Source organism: Leopardus geoffroyi, chromosome B1 (assembly GCF_018350155.1).
Source record: "Leopardus geoffroyi isolate Oge1 chromosome B1, O.geoffroyi_Oge1_pat1.0, whole genome shotgun sequence".
NCBI classification, from domain to species: Eukaryota; Metazoa; Chordata; class Mammalia; order Carnivora; family Felidae; genus Leopardus; species Leopardus geoffroyi.
In genome coordinates, this window is record NC_059327.1 from 202259697 (window position 1) to 202287378 (window position 27682).

The following is a 27682-nucleotide window of genomic DNA, read 5'->3' on the forward strand; positions in this document are numbered from 1 at the left end:
CTTTGCACATTCCATAATGCTTTCTCACTGCGCTAGCAAAGCATGTGTATCAACCCACAAACGTCAGAGCCCTGCTAGCCTGACCCCCACGGCCCCTCAGCAAAACCCACAGACGAGTGAAATGTCTCCCAAGTGCGAGAGAGCAGGAAAGTCTAATCCACCATAGCAGGCATCAAACCCACTTAGCCACTTGTAGGCAAACAGTCTAGTCCCGGGTGACTCCCACAGGGTTGGGGTAACAGTTCCCCCACCAGAGGGGCATTAGCACTGACCTTGACTCAGGCGGTTTGAAATCACAGCCACTCGGTGTCGGGTGAGCTATCGTAAGGACCCAAACCGAATCTCTGAAAAGCGTCCAAGACCTGGACAGGATGTGGCAGAAATGGCCGTCCCGAGGACCACCCAGAGACCTCCCCTCTGCACCCCTTCTCCCTGACAGGGCCCGTCCCTCCCTGCACCTGTGGGGCCCTGTGCCCCCGGCGGGCTCTCCCCTCCCCCCGTCCCAAACACGCTTTCAGGAGCCGCTCCTCGGAAGGCACCCCGCACGGGATGCAGTCAGTGAATGTTCCCTGAAATGAGTAAACGGCAGTTGCTTTAACTTAACAGGGGCCTTTTCAAAAGCGTTCTCTCTTGGAAATGAGGCCACGAGCTGGGGCAGGCAGCTATGCCTCTCTCTACTCTGGTTTTCTCGTCTGTAAAATGACAAAGGCTGACGATAGCCACGCGCACCCACAGGGCTGTCGTGAGAAACCACGTGACCCAACTCGTGAAACAAGCTCGGCGTACAGGGCCAGGCACCCGACAGACGCCCAGGAAAGGTCGTTATCATTAGTGGTTACCGGCCAGCGCTCCAAGGGCAAGAGAGTCTATCCGATCTGCAGGCATCATCACAGAAGGACGGCCCCGCAACCCCTGGGGTGGAGGTGTGAACAGCGTGTGTCAGGTGCTCGCTATGTCTTTTTACAAACGCCTCCAAGAGGCACGCTTGTATGTGCACGTACGCTGGAGAAGGGCCGGGAGGAAATACCCCAAATACTACTAGTGGTTATTACCCCAAAGGCCGTGAGAGAAGCATCCACCTTTCGCTCTCCTTCTCACGGAACTATTGGGATTGTCCTCAGTGAGCATCTATGCCCCCTGTGAAGTTCGTCAAAGGGATTGCCCGCCACCCTTCGAAGGAGCGGGCTGCATCAGGAGGGCGCAGTGAAGCCGAGCGAACCCGGGTGTCGGGCCCAGGTGTGACGAGCGCCCGGGAGCCACAGCACAACTTCCTGTGAACACAGAGCACCGTCCCTCCACCTTCTCTCTCGGGCGATAACCCAAGACTCGGACGTGGTGAATTTTCTACGCGAGCTCAGCTTTTGGCACGCGTCTCCCTCAGCGTGGTCGGGGCCGGGGGGTTGGGGTCCCGTCACCCACCCTGCGGGATCTGGAACCGCCCTTCCAAACTCCACCAGCGTGCGCCCGTGCCCAGCGCGGGTGGCCCGTCCCTTGGCGTCTGAAATTGGACCGCAATGCCTCGTGGTCACAAAAGCGCCTCACGCGTGCTCATTTCCACCGCGCTTGGCACAGTGCAGACAGCGGGTCGGGGAGTCCCACGCCGGGAGGCAGCTCAGCAAACACTATCCTCACTCTCCCGGGAGCGGACACGACACGTCTCTGGTAACTCGGCGGGTCACCGCCTGCGGCAGGACAAGGCCAGGTCTCCCGACCCCCAGAGGGGTGCTGGCACCCAGTCCCACAAAAACTGCTCCTAGGCTTGGCTCGCCCTGAAAGCGCTGAACGTCCAGAGGGTAAGTATGCTCCCTCTGGGACTGCGCGGCCCAGAGTCCCGAACACCGGCTGCTGGAGAAGCAGGACTTTCGGAGGAGACTTCCTGACGATCCATCGGAAAGAGAAGGCAGCTGAGAGGGAAGGGAATTCACACAGACTACGATGAGTCAGCCATCAGAACACACAAAAAGCAAGACAAAACGAAACAATCCCCCTGAGGGGAAGCATGAAGTCTGATGAGCAAATTCTGAACAGATCCACAACACTGGAAACAGGGTCGTCGAGGTGCAGGGCCAGCAGACAGGCTGCGTCCACGTTACCCGTGGACCTACAACCTCCGAACTTGTGGGGTGAGAGGGCTCTCTGGAATTTGTCGGAAAGGCCATTTTAAACGGTACCATTTGATTCCCACCACAAAAATGAATGTACGTTTCTACACACACATACACACCATACCTATGGGAATTACACACACACACACACACACACACACACACACATGCTCAGTTCACATATCTGGGAAGTGTGATGATACCATGATTATTATGCAAAATCGTTCTGGTATGCAGAAACTCAGAGTGTGGTATGCGGTGGTCCATGTTTGGGGGTGGGGGGAGTCACCCTTCTCTGGATGTCAGCAAAACCCAGTGGCTTTATACACAGATTTCAGGCTGTCGCTACACTGGATAAAGGAAAGAAGAAAAAAGAATTTAATTATCAAGGAAGCAGATTTAATTGCTAAACGTACCTGCTTCCCAAAACAATCTTGTAAGTCACATGGCAAATACAATTAACACAGGCAACGTCTACAAATTGAGAGGGTTCCTAGCAAGGTTTCCTTTCTCTTATCAAGAAAGCCACAATCCCTAAAAGAAAAAGGGTCTAGACTTCTCCCTTAGAACAAATCTGTATCAAATGGTTTGAAGAGTCAAGACAATTTAGATACGGTTTGAGATTTAAAAGCAGAAAAACCTATATTATTTTCCCACCTGCACTGCCTTTTGACTAGACTCAATGAAAAAATTCTCTCACTCTGAAAATTCCCTTCTGCGTGCATGCACACACACGGCTTATAATCCAGGAGGAGGACAAAACAGTGGTACATAATTATTAACTTGTGAAAGGCGATATATATTTTATGCCAGCCTGCCGCAAAAGCAAACAAATTTGGAAATTTAGAAGGCTTAAGTTCAGGTCACGGCTTACCCACCTATATGAGACCAGACAAATTACCTACGTAATCTCTCTTGGCTTCGGTTCCCTACTCTTTAAAATAGGCCCAATTTTTTTTTTTTTTTTTAACCTAGCTATGAGATTGGCAAGGAACACACATTTGAGAACATACTGCATTGTCAAGGGTGTGGAAGGCAGGCACTCTCAAACACCGACAGGGCGAGGGTAACACGGCCCAACCCTGATGAAAGGGAACACAGCATCACCAGTCTCGACCCCAGGTGTGCACGCCCCTCGATCCAGCAGTAAGAAGACCCACTGTTTCTTCTTCCAAGAGACTGGGAAGCACCTAAACGTCTAGCAGTAGGGAACTGGCAGGAAATAGTGTTTAGGTTACACCTACATCCGTGGTTTTAAAAGAAGACACAATTCTCCATCAATGCTTGGCTGCGCTCAGACCACCTCGCGAGGGTGCAAACGTAGCAGGTCACGCGGTTACAGGAGGCGGACGGGGGACTGGAGCGGGGCCCCTTCTGAACGCCGCCCCGCTGCCTGTACAACACACTCAAAATCCAGGACTAAAGCAAGCATTTTTGACTTGACTACAAGAGCAATTAAGGTGACTACTAATAGTGACCCCACGGGATCGTCGTGTTGATTAAATAAGGAACAAAATGACGGCGCAATTTTAATTTTTTTTTTTTTCAACGTTTATTTATTTTTGGGACAGAGAGAGACAGAGCATGAACGGGGGAGGGGCAGAGAGAGAGGGAGACACAGAATCGGAAACAGGCTCCAGGCTCCGAGCCATCAGCCCAGAGCCCGACGCGGGGCTCGAACTCACAGACCGCGAGATCGTGACCTGGCTGAAGTCGGACGCTTGACCGACTGCGCCACCCAGGCGCCCCATGACGGCGCAATTTTAATCGGGGTGTCAGAGAAGCGGTCACGGAAAGGGAGCCGTTCACAGCTCAACCGTAAGCAGGGCTCTCACGCGGGGCTTCAGGAAAGGGCTTATGCAACGAGCTGGAGTGTAAGGTTGGTGACAGTGAGAGAGAGACAAGCCCACATGTGTAGACTGCACCTAGATCATGAAGGCCTTGAACGCCAAGCCAAGGAATCTGCGCGTCTTAACAACGGAAGACCACAAAGGGGGTCTGTACAGACGTGGAATGCTAAGAGCAGGATACCGTATGTGATTTAATCCAGACACATGATAGGCTGCAGAGGGGTTAGGAAGCTATCCTAATACAGACAAGACACAACTGGGAGACTGACCGAGGGTACTGGCCCTGGAATCACAGTGCTCTCTGCGTACAAGCACCAGGCATTTATTTCTATAGCACTGCCAACTTAAATCCAGGCCGCAGCATTCGAGAACCATGTCTGTGTTAACCATCTTGGCCCACGATAACAAAATACCGCAGACTGGGGGCATGACCGACAGGAACGTATTCCTCACAGTTCAGGGGGCTGGAAGTCCAAGATCAAGGTGCCTGTCGATGCAGATCCTGGCAAGTCTCCTCGCTGTGGGTTCATCGTGGGGACAGCACGCGAGCTCCCCGCTGTCTCTTCTTACAAGGACCCTCATCTCATCGGACCGGGCCCTGTCCTCATGACCTCGTCTAACCCTATCTACCTCTGAAAGGCTCACTCCACCACGTTGGCAGTCATGTGGCTTCACCACGTGAATCTGGGGGGCCCGTAACAACACCCTTTCGATCATGTGGAAACAGCAAATGAATAGGAAAAAAGGTAAATTATATGTAAATAAGTTAATATTGTTTACATTGATGATAACCATAAAGGCCAATTTAAAATTTCTGTGATAAGGGTTGCCTGGGTGGCTCAGTCGGTTAAGCGTCCGACTTCAACTCAGGTCACGATCTCACGGTCCGTGAGTTCGAGCCCCGCGTCGGGCTCTGGGCTGATGGCTCAGAGCCTGGAGCCTGTTTCCGATTCTGTGTCTCCCTCTCTCTCTGCCCCTCCCCTGTTCATGCTCTGTCTCTCTCTGTCTCAAAAATAAACGTTAAAAAAAAATTTTTTTTTTAAATAAATAAAATTTCTGTGATAAGGGGCGCCTGGGTGGCTCAGTCAGTTGAGCGTCCGACTTCAGCTCAGGTCATGATCTCGGGGTTTGTGGGTTTGAGCCCCACGTCAGACTCTGTGCTGACAGCTCAGAGCCTGGAACCCATTTCGGATTCTGTGTCTCCCTCTCTCTCTGCCCCTCCCCTGCTCGCACTCTCACCGTCTCTCAAAATGAATGAAGAAGGGGCGTCTGGGTGGCTCGGTCGGTTGAGCGCCCGACTTCGGCTCAGGTCATGATCCCGCGGTCCGTGAGTTCGAGCCCCACGTCGGGCTCTGTGCTGACAGCGCAGAGCCTGGAGCCTGTTTCAGATTCTGTGTCTCCCTCTCTCTCTCTGACCCTCCCCCATTCATGCTCGGTCTCTGTCTCAAAAAAATAAATAAATGTTAAAAAAAAATTTTTTTTTAAGTGAATGAAGAAACATTTAAAGGAAAACTATTTCACTGCAGATTGCACATTTAGCCTTCCCTCAGTCACACTGTGGCAGGTACACAGACTTTTACTCCCGGCTTTACCACCAAAACCACGCTAGCTTCTCCCCGCTTCCCAGTTTGCCAGTGCAGTCAGTGAGCTGACCCACAGTTCCGTACTTTAGTACCAACAAAGGTTAGAAAACTAAACTTCACTGGCCAGGCGGACAAGCTAAGACCAACGGTGAAGGGCACAAAAGATGACATCCGCAGGGATGTGGGTCCAGCACACAATGGACAGTCAAGAGCCAGCTGCGGACAAAGGCGACTTTCCTAACAATGAATGAAAAGTGTAGTGATACCAGGGGAATATTACTGAAGCCTCTTAAACCTCCGAGGTGATGGCCCCAGAGTGCACAGTCGCTCTGATTTAAATGTCTGTGTGAAAAACTTCCAGAGACCATACGATTTCTACAGAATTCCCAACACATCTGTCATTTCATATTGTTACCCTCAAGAGAAAGATGAGAGACTGAATCTACACAAAGACAAGGGGCCAGACCACGTATACACACGACTCTGACCCACAGTCTGATACAACCCGCCCAGGGAGCCGGCCCCTCACCTACAACAACCTACCCCCTGACCCACAGTGACCCACCCAGGAAACTAGTCCCTTACCCACAGTGACCCGCCCAGGGAGCTGTAAGTCAGATCTGCAGGAAGTCAGATTGCTGTCTCTAATCACAGTCCAGGAACCCAGACAATGACCCCTGTGACCTTCGGCCAGGACTTGATCGATAACGGACAGCTTCCCTAATTTCTGTCCTGCTTCAGACTCAGGACCAACCCGAGAAAGCCACACCTACTGCCCTGACCAGCCGCATGGACGCCCCCTTCCAGTGGGCCTCCCCAGCCTCCTGAGCAACCCCAGCCTCCCTGGCCTCCCCAGCCTCCCAGCCCCCCCAGTCCCCATCAGGCCCACCCGAGCGCCCTTTCCTCCTCTGGGAAGCTCCCCCACTGCTCTGCCCGCCTCCAAACACAAGTGTGGGTGGCTGACCCCCTGCTCCAGCCAGCGCTGAATCAACAGCTTTTGCCTTTCTCATGTTTGGTCTTCATCTGTTTCCACACAAAAAGGTCTAAAAGCAGGGGTTTTTCTCCAGGTGGGCACTCTGTAACTTAGAAGCCCGCTGCGGCATATCCCAGGTCTGCAGACATCGTCATATCCCCCCCGCCCCGGTCCTTGCCGCAAAGCCCCACGTGTTGGGACTTCTCAGTCGCTGCCGCACGGCCAGGGAACGACCAAGTGTTAAGGAAAGTTCGAGGGCTTTGGGGGGAAAACCCACAGTGCGTCAGCCTTTCATTTTTCCACTCACAACCGTGTGACCTTGAAAACCTCCCGATACCTCTACGCCTCTGTCTTCATGTTTAATACAACTACTATTTACCACTAGGCTTGTATCAAAGGGGACGCTGTATTCACAGTAGCTCACACTTACTCCCAGCTGTGGGCACCGTCGCCCCGGCCACCTCTCCCCCAGACAGAGCAGCAGACGCCTCGGGACGAGGCTGATGACCCCGCGCCCCGGCCCCTTTCATTCAGCGACGTGCAGTGGCATCCAGACTCACGGAGGGTCACCAAAGGACAACATTTGTTTCCAGTCTTCAGCTTAGGCGTAGGTCCTTCCAACTCACACTCCCCGGCCCGTCACCGGAAAGTGATTTTCCCATGTCGGCCCTTACTTCCACTTTTAGCAACTCGGACGCACCCCCAGTAACGCCTTCTCAACTCCTCTTCGGCACCAACAACAAAACTTTCATCGGCCACACCGTTCCGAGTGCCTTCCGTGCGGAGCTAGGACCCGGGCACTCGGCCGCACAGCCCCTCCTCCCGCAGCACCCACGCGCTGGCCCCGGGGGCCCCGGGCAGCCTCGGCGGCACGGCAACTCCCCCGGTCCCCGCCGCACCGGCCCAGGCGGCCCTGAGGGGGCCGGCACGTGGGTGCACAGCAGCGCTCCAAATCTCGCTGCCGACGGCAACACGCCCCAGGTCGCAGGCTCCCAGCCCTCACCGCTGCCACAACGACCCAGGCTGGGTGACGCTCCTTACCCCTTCCCACCGGAGGCGAGCCGTGACGACAGCCGGTAACGCCGATCGGTCCCATCCCGCTCAGCGCTCGCCGCACGCCTCGCCCACACCAAGCTCCTGGTGGTCGTCGCCCCGCGCCCCCGCTCCCCTTTCCAAGCAGGGGTGTTTCCACGTGGTCCGGGAGGCTCACAGAAGTCCCCGATGAGCCCCAGATTCCACACGGCCAGGACCTGAGTGGCAGAGCCAGAAAGCCAGCCCGGGTCTGGGGGCCTGGGTCTCTGCCATCACCCCCACAGCTCTCCCTGAGCTCGGCAGGCAGCTGACAGACTGCCGGCATTCGGAGGCTTCAGAAGTGCCCTCCGCGGCGGGACGATGGAGGGTTCGGTGTCGAGGAGGCAGTAAGAACCCTTTGGATCTGTGAGGCTGTCTCACCCAGAGGACGGACCAAGCACCACGTGCGATGTTCTCCACGCACTGAACAGCAGCTCCCTTCGTACTCCCCAAATACAGGCGCGGCTGGCATCGGGGGCACAGGCGTGGCGACACTCGACTGGGCCTCGCCGGACAGGTGTCCAACGAGGAGGGAGGCACAGGCTCTTGTCTCCCGGCCCAGGCCGGCCCAATGGGCTGAACATCGAAAACTCTAAATGCGGTCACGACGTCCGGAGGACTCCTTTGCCGTGATAACTTCCTCCCTGCACTAAGCACGCAGAGAACTCAGGGAAAGCCACCCAAGTGGGCCCGGCCGGCTGGAATCTTCACACAGCTGAGAGCCTCGGCTGCTCGGTGCCACTGTGGCAGTCCCACTCCTGCTCCACGGCCCACCTCAGAACCGTGTCCTCTGCCCTCCCATCCGCGCCCCTGCAGCCCGAAGCATCTGGTTCCTGCCTCTGCCAGCATCTGCCGCGCGCCCCGGGGCTGGGATCCTCCCCACAGACAGGTGCCCAACCTGCCACACGGCTGAGGGAGGGACTTCAGGGAGCACGGACACGGACGACCTGCAGCACCACGAGGGGCGGGCGCCCTGCAGGTCAAAGGCAACAAGAGCCACTCGGCCTCCGGGCAGGAGTCGCCATGAGCGATTGAGCTGCACCCTGGACAGCTCCATCGTGACAGTCCCTGGGCACACCAGTCAACTTGGTGCCAAGACACCAGAAAGTCCCAGCACATACAGAGGCCGTGCCCAGGCTTGGGCGTTAGCATCCGAATCCCACCTCCCCTGTGATCTTGAGCAAGTTATTCAACGTCTCCTCACCTCTTGTCTTTAAACTGAGATACAACTGGGACCCCGGGATGGCTCAGTCGGTTGAGCACCCGACTTCGGCTCAGGTCATGATCTCGCGGTCCGAGAGTTCGAGCCCCGCATCGGGCTCCGTGCCGACAGCTCGGAGTCTGGAGCCTGCTTCGGATTCTGTGTCTCCCTCTCTCTCCGCCCCACCCTTGCTTGTGCTCTCTCTCTTTCAAAAATGAATAAACATAAAAAAAAAAATTTTTAAACTGAGATACAACTGAGACATAACAGCGTACCGGTTGTAGGTGTACAACGTGAGGATGTGACGCCCTGTGACATGATCCCCGTAAGCCGAGTTCACGAGAATCACCATTTGGAAAGCATTGCCAGCTTTTCTTCTTGTCACGAGAACCGAAAAAGAGGCGATCCAGCGCTGACAACACCTGCAAGATTTGGACATGCCGACCCCGCGGAGTGGCCGCAGAGATGAAGCGAGAGACAGGTGCGTGGGACCCGGAAAGCACTCAACCAACCGAGGCGGTCCTGAGGGTGGAGGGGACACAGAACTCCAGAATCCGGAAGTTCCAACATGAATACCACAGTCTCCTTTTCCACCCCTGTCGTCTGCCTCATCATAAAGATACGGCACGTCTGAGCTTCTCAGCGGGGGGTTCCCTCAAAATTCCCACGTTGAAACTGAACCCCCAAATGAACGGTCTTAGGAGGCAGGGCTTTGGGGAGGCAATCGGGTCATGAGGGTGGACCCCCCTGAGTGGGATCAGTGCCCTTATAGAGGGGACCCCAGAGAGCCCCATCGCCCTTCCGCCACAGGAACACACGGCAAGAGGACACCCTCTGGACGCCAGGAAGCGGGCCCACGCTGGACACTGAACCTGCCAGCAAACCGATCTTGGACTTCTAGCCTGCACAGCTCCAGAAATCGATTTCCGTTGTTTGCCAGCCACCCGGTCTCCAGTATTCTGCTACAGCAGCCTGAACAGACTGACACAGAGGGCCACTCTTCAAGAACCGGAAAATCCAAATAACCCATCTGGAGAAAAACATCAAGTGACGTATGACCTCTTAACACACAAATCTGAGTTAATCGGGAAGAGGGGATTTTAACGAGAAAACACCAAGCCACATGTCCTCAAGATTCATCCTGGTTGTAGGGGCGCCTGGGTGGCGCAGTCGGTTAAGCGTCCGACTTCAGCCAGGTCACGATCCCGCGGTCCGTGAGTTCGAGCCCCGCGTCAGGCTGTGGGCTGATGGCTCAGAGCCTGGAGCCTGTTTCCGATTCTGTGTCTCCCTCTCTCTCTGCCCCTCCCCCGTTCATGCTCTGTCTCTCTCTGTCCCAAAAATAAATAAACGTTGAAAAAAAAATTAAAAAAAAAAAAAAAAAAAAAAAGATTCATCCTGGTTGTCACCGTCACACCAGAACTGAGAACTCCTTGCTGTAAATGTTCCAGAAATCCTCTACTGTTCAAGAGTCATTCAAAATACAGGATTCCAGAACAATTTTCGAACGCATTCCCCTTTTCTCTTTGGATATCTGTTACGCGTGTCTTCATCAAACACCCACGAGGAGGCCTGTGTCCTGCTCCCAAGAAGCCATTTCTGTACACAGCTCCTGCTAGAACATTCCACACGGGCTGACAGCCCCAAACCCAACTCCACCCACCGTGGCTAAAAATACCCTAGTTTTTGCGGCACCATTACCTAGTGTCCAGCACAAGAACCCATCACTATTACCCCGTCTTTTTGCCTTTTCTTAGTATTTTTTATGATTAAAAACTGACCCCCAAAGGAGCTTTCCTCGGTGCTATCTGCCTCCAGCGGCACCGCATGCCACACACACGGGCGCCATCGACTAGCATGCACCTGTTCAAGCAAAACTGAACTCACTGACGCAGCAGCACACAGACCTGAGCGGACAACGTGAGGTTTACAAAGCGAGGGCACAACTTAGCTATGACACGGGCAGGGAAGGAACACGTTGGAAGAGGGTGTTTGAAAACATACAAAAGCTGTGTTCTAACACCTCCAAGGATTGAAAGGTCACTTCTTTTCCATATTGGAAAACGGATAATGAGTGGAAAGGTAATTCTTGAAACTACTATCCAATATTTCAGGCTGTGTTAGATAATCCAACTGAGAAGCCTTTTTTTTTTTTAACATTTATTTATTTTTGAGACAGAGAGAGACAGAGCATGAACAGGGGAGGGGCAGAGAAAGAGGGAGACACAGAATCCGAAACAGGCTCCAGGCTCCAAGCTGTCGGCACAGAGCCCGACGTGGGGCTCAAACCCACGGACCGCGAGATCATGACCTGAGCCGAAGTCGGACGCTTAACCGACTGAGCCACCCAGGCGCCCCGAGAAGCCATTTAAAAATAAACCTTTTCGGGGCGCCTGGGTGGGTCAGTCAGTTGAGCGTCCGACTTGGGCTCAGGTTCATTGAGTTCGAGCCCCGCGTCGGGCTCTGTGCTGACAGCTCAGAGCCTGGAGCCTGCTTCGGATTCTCTCTCTCTCTCTCTCTGCCCTTATCCCACTAATGCTCTGGCTCTCTCTCTCAAAAATAAACAAACATTAAAAAACAGGTTTTTTTAAATAAACCTTTCCTCCAGGATGAGGAGCACAATAAAACCACATCTGACCACATCCTTGAAACAAGAAAGGATGGGACTTTAAAAAATATATATAGGGGCACCTGACAGCTCAGTCAGTTAAGTGTCTAACCCCTGATTTCAGCTCAGGTCATTAACTCACAGTTTCATGGGCTCAAGCCCTGGGTTGGGGTTTTCACCGACAGCATAGAGCCTGCTCAGGATTCTCTCTCCTCCCTCTTTCTGACCCTCCTCTCTCTCTCTCTCTCTCTCTCTCTCTCTCTCTCTCTGTCTGTCTCTCTAAATAAATACAATATTTTTTTTCAGGAATTACAAAGGAGTTCTTAAAATTTTTTTAAATTGTAACAATGAAAAATTCATAGAAGAGTTTGGAGAAAATGTTTGAGAAATCTTCCAAAAAAGGAAAACAAAAGACAAAGAAGTGAAGAAACAGAAGAACGCAGACCTATAGAGGAGTTCAATGCTCAGAATAAAGGACAGGCGTCCACGGATGGGACAGACTTACCAAGTGTCCGACACAAGGAACAAAAACAAGACCCACATCATGGCATTACCATCACAAAATTTCTAAACACCTGGAAGAACAAAGGCCTAAAAGATCATGCAGAAGAAAACGCGAGTCACATGCAAAGGAAAGGCTTTGGACACACTGACCATCACATTGGAGGCTGGATCTGAGCACTATCTTCAAAATTCTGCAGGAAAATGCTTTCTAGCCCAGAACTCTATACTCAAATGACCAAGAACATGGAAAGGAAAATATAACAAAGAGAAGAAAATATTCCAACATTATATAAGATCTCAACTCTGTATGCACGTATGTATGTACGTATGTATGTATATTTTTTGACAGCTACTGGTGGACATGCGAAACCAAAGTAAGAGACAAAACTTAAAAAGGAGGGATCCTGACCCCAGAGAGTGAAAGGAGCTCTCTCTCAGGGTGACGGGGAAGGTCTAAGAGGACAGTGGCAGCAGGCCTAGCAAGCAACCACTGGAGAGGAAAGGCAGCAGGATGGGAGGTTCAGAAGAGTTATCCTAAGAAAAGGATAAAATGGATGATTCCCCGGTGCCTGTGGATGTACTGAGAGGAGATTTGCACTGCCGGGGTGAGGGGTGAATAAAGCACAGATACGAAAAAAACTAAGCAAAGCAAACTCTAGGAAAAAGAAAGGAAATGCAATCAAAACAGACTAAACATCTCAGCTGTGAGTAACGTTTCCACAGTTGTAATAAGTGCTGCTGAATACTTCAGCAGAACCTTTGACATAATCGCACAGGGAGCACAGGGCGCAAAGAGGTGGCAGTGAGAGGAAGGGGTGGGATAAGTGACCCAAATTGGCTTCTAAGTAGTAGGATGTTCCACACACGCACACTCTGGAAGAAAGAGCTGAAGCATTAAAATGATGGCCTCTGAGGAACAGGAATCAGGGTGGAGAAGGGTGGAGCAGGCGATGGCTGTGTTTTTGTTCTAAGTCTCGCAGAACTTTTGACTCTTAAAACTATGAGCCTGTATAACTTTGGTCAAAATGAGTATTAAGTTTTTAAACAAAATCTGATACTCAATATCACATTGAGCGATATGTTCTTCAACGGTCTGGAACCCAACCCCTTTGAATGGCAAACTGGAACTCCTCTCCCCGCTAAACACGCACAGGAAGCACAGACACACAAAATGTTTGCCCAGGATTACAGGCCGTTCCTGAATTCCTGAAGGCCAGCCTAAAAGCCTTAGAATTCTAGATTCTTCTTTCTTACAGGCAGCTTATTTCAAATCAGAGCTTGTCACTTATCGTAAAAGAAAAAACATCCTTATGAAACAATCATTAAAAACACCTCCGCGATCAAATGCGGTCATGCTCGTTTGAGTACGTGCTGGTGACTGTCACCAGTTGTTTCCCTGACCACAAAAGGCACCTCATTCCCAACTATCAATCCAAGTGCAAACGTTGTTTATTGGGTTTTGCCTCAGCCGTGAAACAGACTCTTAAACTCAGGAATGTGACTCCCTGTTGGGTTGACTCAGCTGTTTCCATTCTAGAAATGGATGTGGATTCATGCACTCTACCCCATGGGGTCAGTCCTTCCTGTAAACCTTGAAAAGACAAGGCCCCAAATGCCCCACATGAGTGGTTTTTCTTTTCTTTTTTCTTTTTTTATTATTTGAATCCAAGATAGTTAAAATAGAGCGTAATACTGATTGCAAGAATAGAATTTAGGGATTCATCATTTACATATAACACCCAGTGCTCATCCCAACAAGTACCTTTTTTTTTTTTAAGTTTATTTATTTACTGTGAGAGAGAGAGACAGGCCAAGTGGGGCAGGGGCAGAGAGACAGAGAGAGGGAGAGAGAAAGAGAGAATCCCAAGCAGGCTCCGCACTGTCACCGCAGAGACCTACAAAGGGCTCAAACCCACGAAACCATGAAATCATGACTTGAGCTGAAACCAAGAGTCGGATGCTTAATCAACTGAGCCATAGAGGCACCCCATGGGTGGTTTTTCTAATAGAGGAATTACTCTAATGACTTCTTGGCAAAACTTCTCTAATTAGAGCGGACCACTTCAATACTCCAAAGCAAAAAAGTTTCTTGGCTTTTGACTGACCTGTCTCTCATGCAAAAAACCCCACCCCCAGCACAACAGCGAGTCAGAAGAATTGTCCTGTCATATACTAGGAATCTTAACAGCCCTGCCAATTTGCTTAAAATTCTGGTGCCTTAGTTAACTTATATATTAACTAGGATAACAACAACTTGATCAGATGTTGTCATAATTAGATCAGCTACTCGTGGGAGGCAGAGTAATGGCCCCCAAAGACGCCCATGACCCAATCTCTGGAACGTGACTAGATCGCATTACATGGCAAAGGGACTTTGCTACAGGCCTTAGATGGGGAGGTTATCCTGGGTTACCTAGGTGGGCCCCGTCTAATCACATGGACCCTTAAAAGCAGAGAACTTTCTCCAGGCAGGAGAAGAGATATGGCAGAGCTGCGGCAGGTTTCGGTGGTCCTTACTGGTTCTGGGCTCAGGGGTTTGTGTGCAAGGACCAGAAAGAAGAGGCCTCTAGGAGCCGTGGGCGGCCCTCCGGCCGACAGCCAGAAAGGAAACGGGGGCCTCAGTCCAACAGGAACTACATTCGGCCGATAATCTGAATGAGCTTGGAAGCAATTCTCCCCCAGATTCTCCAGGAAGGAACACAGTCCTGCCAATGCCTTGTTTTTTGTCCGGTGAAGCCAGAGGCAGACTTTCAACCTACAGAACAATGACATAACAAATTCGTGTAGTTTGAAGCCACTAACGTTGTGGTAATTTGTTACAGCAGCCGCAGGAGACCCATACGGTGGTCGATGCGAGAAAACCCAGCAGAGTGTGGGTCACGCTGTTGACATATTCAACAAGAGTACACGGACTTGAATCAACAGGCAAATCAACAGGCAAGGATGGCCGTCCAACACAACACATTACGGACCTGTTCTGATACATGCAGATTTGGGGAATTACAAACTGCCCGGAACATTCTGCAGATTTCAGGTTTGGGGTAATTCACTGCCCTTCAACTTAGAAACATCCCAATGCCTGCCTTGCCCGATAAACTCTAAGCGCCACGCAGGAGAATAAATGCTGGACTGCGTGCACCAACCCGGCCCCCAAACTCTCCTGCATACCTATGGCGGCACTTAACTGCACCGCACTGAAATGACACCCAGGTCTGCTTCTCCCACTGGACTGTGGAGCCCCAGCTCTTCCCAGAGAAGTCACCGCGCCCCAGCTTGTATTTGCACATTGACCGCAGTACTCGGGCATGTCACAGATAACCTGTACAAACGTCTGCTGAGCTATGTGACCGTTACACCGTCATAAAAAGTGGGTTCTTTGAGGACCGGTGCTGTGCTTTATTAGCCTCCGTATTCCTCCCACTGCCATGCCTGGGAGCTCAGAGGCACAGAGTGGTTGGTGGAGAGGAAGAAAAGGCAGGGGGAGAACAAGACAAACTGCGATACTGCAGTTTCCAGGGCAGCCTGGCCGATGGAGAGGGCGGCCCGAGAAAAACTGGGTGCTGAAATCAGGCTTGCACTGATGCCCGCTGCTCTCTCATGTGAACGGCAGGAATGCCTGGCTGCCCTTGACCTCAGACTGCCTATCGCCTTTTCCCACCTCAACAGGTCGCTCAGGTACTGAAACCTCAAGAAAGTATGCTTCGTTAAAGGAGCACCCACGGGATGGCACAAAACTGAAGACACTGTTAAGGGCTCGGTTCCACGCCTCCGGGAGCCTTGCTTCCGGAAAAGGGGGGCAACTGCACGCGGTGCTTCCCCACAATGCTGAAGTGTCCAACAACAATGCCAATTACAGACTAAAAACAATCCGGATGAAGGTGCCCGATACACTCACATAAGGGCTCATATGTACGTCTGAAAAACTTGGATTCGTTAAATTCGTAATCAAGCCCTTTTTTTTTTTTTTTAAATCTTTGGCAACAAAATATCTTACAACTTACAAATTCCGCCACATTCCTGATTTCGTTTCATCCTCAGAACAATCTCTTGAGCGACATCGAAGAAGCAACCTAACGGCTAACTCCATTTCACAGCTGAGGGAACTGAAGTCCCCAGGAAGCACTCGAACGTCACGAAAGCCTCACCGGGAGCACGTCTCTCGTTGACGTATCCCGTCCAAAAGATCCCAAGTGAGTGACCTTCGGTGCGTCACCCGGATTTACATCTTGCCAACATCCAAAAGGATCTCGAGGATCTCGAGGCTTAATCACAGGCACGTGTACGGTAAGGACTTTAAAGTGGAAAAGAGAGAAGAAAATCCATTTGGTGGGTGACACGGGGCGTGGGGTGGAGGGTAGGCCTGAAGACCAAAGGCTGACTTTGAGCCAAGTGATACGCAAAAGCAAAAGGTGACTTACAGAACATCATAATCATAAAAAAAGGAAGCACCATCAGGGCTTTAAAGCGGGATGAATGAGGCCTTGGGTGGGGGCCCCTGGGGGAGGGGGAGGGGTCCTCTCTTCCCTCAGTAAAGAGCAAGAGAGGACAGCTTTGAAATGCAGAGTCCAAACTCTATCCCCGGGCATTCCATTCCCGAGAGGCTCCTTTCCATTGGGTCCATATACGAACCCAGCCAGCTACACACAAAATAAATGGGTCTTCTCGAAGCAAAATGAGCATTAACCAGTTAGCTTTCAGTGAGGACATGACTGCATCCTAAGAAAACGGCAGAGAAGATCCCGTGGAGTTTCTGAAGGCCCCTCCTAAAATGAAATCGCTAACAAAACCAACCACATGCCGCATGTAACAAAGTACCTTTTTTTTTTAATTAAGACTGCAAACCGAAAAAAGGAACCAAACTCCTACTGCGTGAAGACTGCGTGAAGTGAGAAATCTTAATTCAGCGGCACCGCAACCACACAGCTATCCCCTATTTTTAAGCCCTGAATCGTCCACACAAGAATATCAGAGAAAACTGTGTATCCTTTCTACAGACAGACAAGTGGCTTTCAGTGAATCAAGCACACCAAATTCCCATTTTACGGAACAGATACATTGGAGAGGAGATTAACAGCTGAAAGGGTTAATTACCATATTCCTTAGAACTGGAGTTTCCTTACAGGCCATTTAACGTAGGATGTAATTTCTTGCAAGTAACCATTTTACACTGTGCTTGGCGCCTTTTCCTGAAGTCACACACACCTACTCAAGGCACTCCCAAATTCCACTTATTTCCAACTCCCCAAATTAACATCTCTGCTAGAGACGGGACACACGGAAGCCTTCACATGGCACACATGGCACTCAAACGATCGACTGAATGCTCCAGACACGAGTTCTGCACCCAACCTCATTAAGGAAAACATCAAATCAATCTGATACGGTGAAGATGTTGCAAGGACAGCATAGTTACGAAGAAAGATCAAAACGTTGCTTAAGCTTCCATCATAGACTCTGGTCCTCAAATCTGAGATAAAGTATACACCCATGCGACTAAACCCTCCGAAGAAAAAGAAAATAAAAGAACTTCCACTTTGGATCCTACGCCTTCAAAGATCTCCACTTTTTACACACTCCTGCTAAGAGAACGTTCCTCTGCTCTATTCTGTTGAAATAATTTAAAAAATTAGGGCTGAGAAGTTTCTTCCCTCGATTAAGACTCTCAGAGGGGAAGAACGTGATGCCCAGAGGGGTGGCTTTGCAGGAACAAACAGTATCCACTCTGGAGCCAGAATTAGAAGGCATAAATGCCAACCCAGTACCCTGTAGGCACGGTGCGGCAAACAGCAGGAAGAAACAGCGAACCCTTTGGAGAGCTGACACGTGGAACCACGGTATAGAAACGAAGCTCCCTCGTTTAAAGAACACGTCTTCTCAGCTCCGCGCACACACGGTGCCCACCTCTACCGGAGCATCCGGCGGGCTCTGCCACGGCTCACCACTCTGTCCCTGAGGAGCACAAAGGGCAGGACAGAGATTTCAGGGAAGGTTTCGGACAGGAGATGCTGCTGAAAGCGGCAGGTAAGAAGGGGTAGGCGGGGTCAGAACTACAGCAGCGGGGCGGCGGGGTTGGGAAGAGTGGAACACAGACAAGGGTCTGCACCTTCTGGGTTTTACAAAAGCAACAGCTGCCTTTTTAGCACAATTTCGTCCAGTACTGCTATTTACACGCTATCTTGCCCACAAAGCATTTCAGTTCGGCCATTAGAACTACTTCTGCCTGCACCTCAGTCTTCTGTCTTGGGCCAGAACACCACACTCTTAAAGAAAAGAAGAGGCTGTCTTGTTCAGCTGTGCATCCCCCAGGGAAAAGACTCATCCCGGGGACACTGTCGGTGTTTCCGCTTTATTTAGGTGACGGGGCATCCAGTCTTGAAATCTGAGTTTCTCCAACCACAGCCTCACCCTGGCTATCCCTTGGCCGACTTGACCTCTAACTGTAACTGCCTTGGCCTCGTTCCGTGGGTGTGGATTCTCCTCCTTCAAATGCGTTTTCCAGCCCGCCAAATTCTTGTGAGAGTTCCCTCGACTCTCCAGGCGCTGAAAGCTGCAAAGTTAAATCTGGCTTTCCAGATTTTTTTTTTTTTTTTCCCTCCCAATCCTAACGGAAGAAATCAAGAAGCACCGGGCAGAGGGGCTCGGCTCCCTCCAATCAGAGCCTGCTCTGGCACCGGAGCAGGAAACGCGGCGGCCTGACTTGCGCGGTCCTGGGCGGGCCAGTGACAGCCTCGCGGTCCCCAGGGACCCGCCAGGGAGAGGGGTGGGTTCCAGAAGGGCAGCCCTGCGATGCCGCTCCCCATTTCTGCTCATTTGGCGGAAGAAAACCGAAGGCGATGAAAAAGGGAGTCAGCTGTCCTACCCAGGCCAGCTGCGCCCCGTGCACCGCGCTACACCCTGCCAGGGAGCCACCACCCACACAAGGACGCCCTCACCGCACAGGCCACCACACACACACTCACAGGGGTGGGATCACACCCCTGCAAGCCCCCAGGTGGGGCGGGGGGGGGGGGGCGGGCAGGGGCAGTCTCCCAACTCACAGGGTGGCCAGGACACCGGCGGCAGGGGTCCACGCAGGGCCACCGTGGGTAACACACATTCACTTGACCAGTTGTGGAGGGGGGCAGAAAGACAGCGCCGCTCACACTCAGGAGGACCAGGACCCGCACGCTCACAGTCCCTGCCATCACCCTCAGTGAGACACAGTAAGGCGGCCACACCATGGGCGGAGGGAGGACACAGCACGCAGGACGTCCCGGATTCCCCACGCGCAAGGGCCGACGCAGACCCACCTTCACCGACACAGTGCACCAGCCACACCATAGGGGGAGCCAGGCCGGAGCCGGAACCCCGCTCTCAGCGATCAGAAGCCCCGCGGGCGTTCACGCCGGGGGCCACGCGGGGTCGCAGCAGGCGCAGAGCCCCCTGGGTGCCACCCAAGGCGGAGACAACGCCCGGGCGCCCCGGATGCGCGACCGCGGGGTCAGTCCCGATCTTGGTCCTGCGAGGCTCAGGGTGGCGGCTGCCACCTCGGGCTGCGACCCCGCGGGTGCCCCGCTTGGACCTGCCACACCCGGCGCGGGGACCCCCGCCGCCCGGGACTCCGTCCGACCCCTGGGCCTGCGCGCGGCCCCGAAACCCCGGTCCGGTCGGCGGAGCCCCCGCCTGTGCCCCACCGAGGAAGAACCTCGCCCAACTCCGGACCCCCGCCGGGCCCGGGACCCTTGCCACCCGGGACCTCCGTCAGGCCAGCCCCGCCGCTCGGCCCCCGTCCCTCCACCGGCCCGGGACCCTCGCCGGCCCCCGAGACTCCCGGTCCAGTCCCTGGGCCCCCACCGGCTCCGGACCCTCACCCAGCTCCGGGACGCCTGCCTGCCCCGGACCCCATCCGGCCCCGAGACCCTCGCCCAGCCCCCGACCCCACCGACCCTGGACCCTCGCCCGGCCCCGGAACCCCTGCCTGTCCCGGGCTCGGTCGGACCCCGAGACCCCCGTCCAGCCCCCGTCCCCCCACCGGCTCCGGACCCTCGCCCGGCCCCAAGACCCCTGCCCACCCCGGACTCGGGCCGGGCCGGCCCCGCCGCCGCCGCCGCCGCCGCCGCCGCCTCACCTCAGGTCACCGCCTCAGCGGCGCTCGCTCCGGGCCGAGCGGAACAGAGCCGGGCAGCCCGCAGAGCCGCGGCCGCCGCAACAATGGAGCCCCGGGGCGGGGCCGCCTAAGCCGCCGCTTCAGCCCGTCTCCGACTCGGGCTCGGGTTCGGGCTCCGCGCGGAGCAGCAGCCGGCGCCAGGCTGCGGCCGGCCTCAGGCACCGCGCAGGCGCACTCGCCCCACCCGCGCCCCTTCGCCCCGCCCCCGGCGGCGCCCGGCGTTCGGGGCCCACCTCCCGACCAATGGGGAGGAAGCCACGCGCAGGGGGCGGGGCCGAAGGAAACAAAGGAGGAGGCGGGGCCGCGCCGGGGCGGGGCTGCGGGGGTCTCGCTGGGGCCGGCCCGGTGAGTCCGCGGCCCAGTCCGTTCAGAATCTGCTCGGCAGGCTGTGTGCTCAGCCGGAGCCCAAAGCTCATTCTTCTCGTTCTCGGTAAATGGCCTCTCCATCCACCCAGTCGCTCAGGCTAAAATCTGAAATCACCGTGGAGTGTCTTATTTCCCTCACTCCCTCGTGCGGTCCCTGTCTGCATTGCCACTCTGTCACGGCACCAGCTGGACTTGCCTGAGTGGGTACCCCACCCCCCACCCTCAGTGAAGCGTGATCTCTCTCTAGGACAAGCCAAGAGTCGGACTCTGATTCATTTCTGCGCACAGAACAGAGCGCGGTGCCCTAAGGCGCTCAGCGAATGCTAATAGGACAGATGGATAAATGGATAAAGTCCCATCTCCTTGTGATGAGGTTTGCGGGTGATGGTGGGGGGGCCGGCGCCGACGACCAAGAAAGAATTCTCGAAGACCTCTTTGGTGCAAAAAGGGGATTTTATTAAAGCACGGGGACAGGACCCAAGGGCTGGAAGAGCTGCGCTGGGGTTTTGAAGATTGGCTGGTTTTACACTACGGAGTTGGGGAAGTAAAGTCAAAGGGAGGCCTCCAGCGGGACTTTGATGTGCTAACGAGGAGTCCTAAGCTGCCGGAGGCCCAGCTATAGTCAAGCTAAGGTTGTCGTCTCTCTACTGAGGCATTAACCTTATGACAGCAGGGGGTTCCTGGAGAAACGTTCTACTCTGTATTTGCCTTAAGTATCTGTCAACGGGCTGCAGGCTATAAATTAAATTTTACCTGCCATTTCCTTCGGCCTTTGTTCCCCGTATCACTATGGAAGGGTGATGTTGGGGCTCCAGGAAACTGAGTCTATGGGTTTCTGGAGATGAGGCTGTTGATAAGATTGCCTTTTTCTTGTAATTTACTAAGATGTTTCTAAACTAAGAGCTTAGTAAACCCAAGTCCTGCAGGACTGTGATCTCTATCAGCTGCACATTCGTTTTCTCCTTTCCTTTGTCCTTGGGCAGCCGGGAGTGCCTGAGGAGTGACACACACATCCCACCTGGGGGGGGGGGGGCGGGGCGGGGGTATGCTAGCTTGCACTTTGTCCTCAGTCCTCCTCAACTCACTCATCACTTGAACATGCAGAAACACACACACACACACTCGCACACACTCGCACACACGGACAACACTGAAAGCCTGACTTCCAAGCTGATTTGCCAGACAAATTCCTCCACGAATATAAGAAGCTTCCCTATTCCTCTCCAACCAGGGCCCCCCCGCCCCCCCCCCCGTGGTCTGGGGATGTCCTCAGAGAACAGGAAAATAAAATCCCAGGGAGTACAGTAGTTTCAACAAAGGATGGTCACCCCAGCTTCAGACCTTCTCACACGCTGCCCTCTGCCTGACACACTTTTCTCCCTGTATTAGCCACCTCCTACTGACCCTTCCAGTCTCTCCCTAAGTGTCACTTTCCCCAGGAAGGAGGTCACACTTACAGGCTTTGAAGATGTCACCTGCCATGCTGGGTGAGATGGCCTTGGGGAAGCCCACCTGGCCTATAGTCTGTAAGACCTGAGGACACTCTCCAGCCTATAGTCAGCAAAAAGCTAAGCCCCATGTCATGCAGGCCCGCAGAAATAAATTCAGGCAGCAACCTGCATGAGCCTGGAAATGGGTTTTCCCCTAGTGAAGCCTCCACGTGAGAATGCAGCCCAGCCAAAATGTTGAATGTAGCCTGGTGAACCCTGAGCAGAGGACCCAGCTACAACGTGCCAAACTCTAACTCAGAAACTAGTTACGAAATGTGTGCATCATGGGGGTGCCTGGGTGGTTCAATGGGTTAAGCGTCCACCTCCTGATTCGGCTCAGGTCGTGATCTCACGGTTCAGGGGATCAAACCCTGCGTCGGAATGTGCACTGACAGCACGGAGCCTGCTTGGGATTCTCCCTCTCTCTCTCTCTCTCTCTCTCTCTCTCTCGCTCCCTCCGTCCCTCCCCTGCTCACTTGCCCTGTCTCTCAAAAAAGGAAATAAATTTTTAAAAATAGTTTAAAAAAAAAAGAAATGTGTGCATTGTGTTACGCTTCTACATTTGTGATTATTTCTTATGAACTTGAAAGCCCCATGAGAACAGGAATGGACTTTGCCTCGCTCCCCACTGTGCTCCAAATGCCCAGCACAGTCCTGTTCTAGGGCAGTCGGTTGGAGGAGACCAAGCAGTCAGCTTGCTGGCTGGCCCCACTGTCCTCTCTGACCCCTTTTCCTTGGCCATATTCCATCATATAGATCTGAATAGCGTCTTGTCTTCCGAGCCTCCCTCGCAGCCTGAGGGGACCATGTGACATTGTCCTGGCCAGTGAGACCTGGTGGAAGTTGGCTGAAAGGTTTCCAGCATTTGGTGCCCTGGGGCCAATTTGGAGCAGGCCTTGAGAGCTGATTGTTCACCGTTTGGGAATTGTGCAAAGTCACTTATTAAACAAAATGGCTACCTAAAAATTAAATTATATGCACTTACAATGAAAGTTATATCAAAAACAAAAGTTATATCAAAATCAAAAATTGGGGCGCCTGGGTGGCTCCGTGGGTTAAGCGTCCGACTTCGGCTCAGGTCGTGATCTCACGGCTCGTGAGTTCGAGCCCCGCATCAGGCTCTGTGCTGATAGCTCGGAGCCTGGAGCCTGCTTCGGATTCTGTCTCCCTCTCTCTCCGCCTCTCCCCTGCTCACGCTCTGTCTCTCTCTTTCAAAAATAAACATTAAAAAAAAAAATCAAAAATAAATATCCAGAATTGGCTCCTAGTCGTTTTACTGTGGTTTGTGACTATCTATGCTACTGAAGATTTTAGATCTACTGTATGATAGAAATTCTATATCATGTGGTGCTACCGACATCTGTTCTCATGGCTGCCGCCAGCAACGGCATGTTGGTAGCTTGAAATTAGATGTGGTGGGAGGATTTATGCCGCAGAAATTGGTAACGACTATAGATCAGGACTATCTTCCTCCTTCCCACCCCCCAGAAAGCCGATGAGTGAAGATCTACCGGCACACCGTTAGCGTCCAGAGAAGGTGTTCCTCTTCGAGAAAAGGGGTAGACCCGCTGATGCTGCTTTTTCTCGGCAGTGGAGCTCATTCGTTTACCTTTGGACACACATGTGACCGCTGGACCCGTAGCAGCCACTTGACCATGAGCAAAGTCAGAAGCAGATCCTGACTCTTCCATCCTGGAGCCACTGGATCAAGATAGGGAATCGCCTGCCTCCAGATTCCCTGTGGAGCAGGAAAAGCAAACCCTCTTGGCTGTGTCAGCCAGTGCTGGTCAATTTTTCTGTTACTCACGGAACTCCTAACCGACATATATAGGCATTCGACACGTGTCTGTCACATGGAGAAACCCAGCCTGACTCTCTCCTTCCTCATCAGTGGCCATCCTATTCGGGCCCCACGATCACTGACACGAAATTCACCACGCAGTGAACCAGTCTGGGCAGGTTTCATAGCTCTGACTAGTAGAAAGGTTTGTCCTATATGAAAATAAGATGTTGGGACCTCCCGGAACCTCAGAAAATAAGCCCAATCCCTGCCTGCCACCCCAGTCCTAATAGAAAGAGAGCATTCATTCAACAGGAAAATAAATCAGGGCTTAATGACCCCAAAGTTGCACCAATGCTCTTTAGGGAAGCTCCTGACCTAGTCTGATACTGCGAAGGGCTACTTGGTGGGGTTCGTGACCCCCAGACTTTTCCAGTAACAAGTCTCTTGAAGAAAAAACATGATTATGAAATATTTCTATGCCAAGGTAAGCAACATGATGCCTTTGACACAGTCTTCCTAGATTCTGGGACTAGAGGGAGCAGGGAGCAGCCTGGAAGGACGGATTCGCCTCCCCTGGATCGACTCAGTTGCCACCTTCTCTGACCACCCTGCAACAATCGATCAGCACCCAGACCTTCATCCATGCGAACGAGCCCTCCGTCTCCTCTTTCGCCCTCCTGACTGCTGCCCAGAGTCCCTCCCGCATTCAGACCCGGGCACATACGGCCAGCATGTGCTTTTCTGTGTCCCAGCCTTGGTGCCCGTCTGCCTCTTCCACCCCCACACGGTTCCGTCCCATGTCTCATCCGTCGGTCTGCATCTCACCTTGCCATCTGCCCTCTTGTTAACCCTCTCTCCCCTCGGCCTCAGCTGTACCACACCTGCCTGCCTCCCTCCCTGTCCTGCTGCCCTCCTCGGTCACCTCTGCACTCCATTCTTCCTGCACCAGACGTAGGAAGTCCAAGTCCACAAAAAGCCAGTGTTCCGCTGGGTCCCCTCTTCTCACTCTGCACCGTCCCCAGGGATGGCTCGTGAGGGCCTCTGACTCTGGCCATCCCTCACAAACGTCCCGCCCTGCCACCTCCATCCACCGAGTCTCAAGCCTGTCAGCCCAGCGGTGCCTGGGGCACCTCCATGGGGCAGCCCCTGGGCACCTCACCCGGGACACGCCGTGGCCCGCACCTGTCTTCCACATCCCAGACCTGCTGTTCCTCTCAGGTTTCTCACTCACCAGTGGCTCCAGCATCTGCCCCATTGCCCTGCCAGTGAGTGGGGTCCCACCCTCTCCCCCGTCCCCACACCCAACCTCCAGGTCCTGCTGGCTGTCTTTCCGGAATCCACAGCCCCCCTCAGCCTTTGCAGCTCTCCCCAGAATTGTGGCAAAAGCACCCATATCATTCTCCTTCTCCCAGGCCTGGCCCCTCCAACCTCTTCTCCCGGGGACAGCTCATGGCAAAGGAAGAGGGGCAGAGACAGTGCTCTAAGAGCAAACCTCAGAATTCCTTTCCCAGAGAAAAACACAAGTATTGGTCTGGGAAGCCACTGGAAAGGAAGGTTAGAGGCGACTATAGGCCATAGGTGGCTGGGCTGAGGCAGAGAGCTGCACTGCTCTGGACGAAAATGGGTCAGCAGGTGCGTTTGGGAGCACCCAGAGGAGGGGGTGAGCCACTGCCCCAAAAGCTGACCTCTCGATTGACCTCTTGATTGTAAGGCAGCTGCCCCTCCTCAGCAGAGCCGGGGGTCTGGGGGAAGCCACAGCTGGTCAGCATTGGAAGAGATGGACACAGAGCTAGAATGGCCTTACCCCCCAGAGGGAATGGGGGGATGCCTCCCCACTGCCCACTGTGCTACGGGGCTCTCTTGAGAACATCTGAGTCCAGAGAGTGACCATAAACCCAAACCGAAAGGCTGTCCTTTTTATCGACTTGTCTAGGGCAGAAAAAAATCCTGGAGACATGTGAAAGACCATCAAGTTTTTTAGTGCAGGGAAGGTTAGAAAAGACTCAGGCAGGCGAGAATGACTGAGCTACTGGCAGCTGGCGGAAGGGGGTCGCCAAAGCCTCGTAGGACTTGTTGGGAGCATCTAACCCAATATTAGCCCCAACCAGTGCTGGGGGCCCGTAAAGCAAGTTCCCAGCAACCCCCGCACGCCTGAGGCCTTCACGTGCTGGGGGCAAAGACTGTAAGCTGGCACAACTGGGGTCTGTGCATGCTCAGACTCGCTGGGGACAGGGGTCCTGTCAGGAGCCAGCCTGGAGTCGGTGACCCAGGGCAGCTGGAAGAAGGCCCCCTTGTGGGAAGATGGATCAGATAGAGTCCAAGGCAGGAGGTCAATGACAGCAGAGATTTCGGACAGGATAGAGGGTATGCCCGCCCCTCCCCCAGCTCAGGGTCAGTGTGTGAACTTGTGAGGCACCCAGTTCAATCCACAGTACCTTTCCTCCTCTTGAGGGTCAGGGACGGTGTCTTTTTCATGCCCAGTTCAGTGAGTATTTGCTGAGGAACGAGGTTATCTGGACGGAAGGAAGAGTGATAACAATGGGGGGCGGAGGGGCATCTCATGGACGTCTTTGTGGAGAAGATAGTATCTCAGCTGGGTATTGAAGGATGGATAGGGGTTTGCTAGTTGGGGCAAAGAGCCTTTGCAAAAGGCACTGTGTTTGGGAGGGAGGTGAGAAGGTGCTGCCTGAGAAACAAGGGTATGAGGGGAGGGGGAAGGAGGAGTCTGTGGAGGGAGTCAGTGGCCAGGCGGTGCCAGTGAAGCAGTCGGGGAACGGGCCCCAGAGCCCCAGTGAGGCAGCCAGGCTCATGGGCAAATGTGTGCTACAGACAGATTTCTATGGGCTCTTGAGCATGGGATGGACCAGAGGGGATGACGTGGCATCTAAGTGTTGAGTAGAGACACGTTCGGGGGGCAGAGGCGGGAAGAGCTGTCAGCAGGTAGGGCTGCTCGGTGGAACTCTCCGGAAAGATGTCCAGCTGAGAACGTTCCCTGGGCCTCATGATTCAGACAGAAGGAAAGGGAGCCTCTATTATTCGTGAAACCTAGTTCCCCACTAGCCTGGCAGCCCCTGGTGGCCACTAGGGTGGCACTGATGTCCTTTCTTGTTAAACTCTTCCAAAGCGTGCTCCCTAGGGACACCCCCCCCCCCCCCCAAGAGGGCTGTGTTGGGTCCCAGAACTCCCAGCACAGGTGAGCCACCTCTCCGGCCGCCGGGGTGTCTTGCACCCGGAAGGTGGGGGTCCGGGAGCGGGAGACAAGGGGATGGAAACCAGTTCTGCGATGCTCCTTATGTAGTAGACGGGTTTCTACTCTGGGAACTAAGAAGGCCAACCTTGGGGCAAAGTACAGCGTCCAGATGGGCTCCTGCCTCGCTACCAAACAGCCCAACGAAACTTCTGGGTCGCAGGGCACTGTTGTCAAACTACTGTAAAACTGTCCGCCCGCTTGGCTTTACCGGTGGTGGAGGGAAGGAGCCAATAAACAGAACAGGGGCAAGTGCGAATCCCAGCACGGGCCCGGGGCGGACTTTCTACAGGGCCGGCGAGCGGCCCGTCTGACTTAGGAACTTCTGAGCTGAGCCCAGAAGGTAGAGAAGGGCCTCGCCTGGGGAAGAAGCAGGGACCCTGGGACGTGCTGTGTCCGTCCAGGGAGGGGTGAGCATGGGCTCAGTGTGGTCGGGGCGACCACGTGCCCCAGTCTGCCTGGGCCCGGCCAGGTGCACACCAGCCTCCCAAGGTCGGCAGTAAGGGAGCCGCCTTCCTTCCCGCACGGGCCGCCGGCGTGAACGATTCTGTGACAGGGTCTGAGGAGGCGGAAAGACACAAGGGGGATACCTGCCGTGGAGTCAGGCCTTCTGCTGGGTCCTCGGGGGCTGAGGGAAGCGTGCCGTTTACCACGGGGGATACGGTTGTGCCATTTGCCAAGATGGGCCGACCGGGTACACGTGGACCGGCTTTTAGGGGGAAAACCCAAAGCGCATGGAAGCCCTAACCGGTGCGATG

At 53.8% G+C, this 27682-nt stretch overlaps 1 protein-coding gene across 4 annotated transcripts in view; it reads right to left on the bottom strand.

Moving 5' to 3' along the window:
• AFAP1 (actin filament associated protein 1) overlaps positions 1 to 20208 on the bottom strand; it is a 148014-nt gene extending 127806 nt beyond the window's left edge. For 3 of the 4 annotated variants that reach the window (XM_045474655.1, XM_045474652.1, XM_045474654.1), the window contains exon 1: positions 20000 to 20208. Coding sequence is in view for 1 of the 4 variants with exons in the window: in XM_045474650.1 (XP_045330606.1) it covers positions 9059 to 9135 (77 nt within the window). In the remaining 3 variants the exon portion in view is untranslated. Of the gene's footprint in view, positions 1 to 9058; positions 9155 to 19999 lie in introns of those variants that run through there. The other variant, XM_045474650.1, reaches the window with a different exon arrangement.
• Between the last annotated feature and the right edge of the window lie 7474 nt (positions 20209 to 27682).